The following is a 1,401-nucleotide window of genomic DNA, read 5'->3' as shown; positions in this document are numbered from 1 at the left end:
GATACCGATAGGGGGCCGATTATATCGTGCATCCCTAGTTTAAATAGCTGTTCAGTAGCAACATCTGATTTATAAACAGTTGTTTTACAGTCACGGGGAAAACTGTCTAGTGTCATTCACTGACACCTTCATTAAAGGCAATAAACCCCAAAAGTTTAGCCTTCTACTGATATGATATCTGTTTTATAGCGCTCTATCCATGCAAATAAAGTAAAGTTTAGTGGAAGATAAAACTGTGCAAGAAATATTTGCACTAATGCATATTTATTAAACTTTCTACGTATGTGGTAACCACATACATAGAAAGTATAACCACATTGTGGTTATAGTTTGAATAGATTCATGCTAATTATGTGATAATGCATGGTTTTATTAGTATTATTTTAGCGACTTTTTGACCTCCAAAGAGTGCCTTTTCTTTTAAAGTGCCAGTTCAGTCATTTTGTCATTTTTGTTTTATAAATTATAGCGTGATTTAGGATTTTTTTTTTCTTTGTTTACTTTACTCAGGAAGGAGGTTCCCTGATGTTTTACGCCAGCCAATGGCCCCAAAGGGGTGGAGAGAGCCCAGCGTTTTAAAGACTTTATTTGCCTAAGTTGTCTGACAGTGTGTGAGGATATGTAAGGGGATGGCAGCCCTGTGCCAGATCTTTTCCCTCAAGGAACCTCATTTATTTACGTGGAGATCCGGGAAGAACCGCGCGCCTTTACGCTTTTGGATGGCTCTTCTGTAACTTTGATGAAAGTTAAATATATCCAATAAAACTATGGCCGAGGAGCACAATATACTGACCGAGGATCCATGCAGCCCACAGAGCTGTGATAGCTCTGCGCCCCGGGATGAACTGGACCAAGAGCCTCCAAACTCTCCTGCTGGATCTGATGCGCGCGGAGCGGAGAGCTGCGCGCACGAGGAGCGCTTCCCCGCCTGCATCCGGGACGCGGTTTCACAGGTGCTGAAGGGATATGACTGGTCGCTGGTGCCTATGGCGACTCAGGGGGAGAGGGGGCTGAAGAGTAAACCTCACGTAAAAAGGCCGATGAACGCCTTCATGGTTTGGGCGCAGGCGGCGCGGCGGAAGCTGGCGGACCAGTATCCACATCTGCACAACGCTGAACTGAGCAAGACTCTGGGCAAGCTGTGGCGGTCAGTGTCTGATTTAGCTCACATAGAGCTATAGTCAATGGCTTAACAAAGTACAGAAGTTTTTCAAATCATCTGAAAAGATGAACATGTCTGCTTTCCTCCACTGCAGTGCAACAAACAAATGCCTTAAATATTCACAAGTTTAAAAAGTTTTAATCATTAAAATTGTTATTTATAGGGCAGTTGTTTTCAGGGCTTCTAGAAGGCTTCTGTAATCATTGGAAATGTTAGATCAATGACCAGGGGCGCCTCCA

General features: G+C 43.5%; 2 protein-coding genes across 2 annotated transcripts in view; one reads left to right on the top strand and one right to left on the bottom strand.

Annotated features, from left to right (window-relative positions):
- The window catches only part of lmf1 (lipase maturation factor 1), a 25,209-nt gene extending 25,177 nt beyond the window's left edge, over nt 1–32 (bottom strand). The window contains exon 1 of the mRNA XM_015383628.1: nt 6–32. Within this exon, the coding sequence (XP_015239114.1) occupies nt 6–32 (27 nt within the window). The remainder of the gene's footprint in view (nt 1–5) is intronic.
- A 584-nt stretch (nt 33–616) lies between these two features.
- LOC107090322 (transcription factor Sox-8-like) overlaps nt 617–1,401 on the top strand; it is a 4,158-nt gene continuing 3,373 nt past the window's right edge. The window contains exon 1 of the mRNA XM_015383637.1: nt 617–1,147. Within this exon, the coding sequence (XP_015239123.1) occupies nt 768–1,147 (380 nt within the window). The 5' untranslated portion in view covers nt 617–767. The remainder of the gene's footprint in view (nt 1,148–1,401) is intronic.

The sequence above is a fragment of the Cyprinodon variegatus genome, unplaced genomic scaffold (genome assembly GCF_000732505.1).
Source record: "Cyprinodon variegatus isolate N-32 unplaced genomic scaffold, C_variegatus-1.0 Scaffold290, whole genome shotgun sequence".
NCBI classification, from domain to species: domain Eukaryota; kingdom Metazoa; phylum Chordata; class Actinopteri; order Cyprinodontiformes; family Cyprinodontidae; genus Cyprinodon; species Cyprinodon variegatus.
Note: the sequence above shows the minus strand (reverse complement) of the source record. Positions and strands in the feature narration are given on the sequence as shown.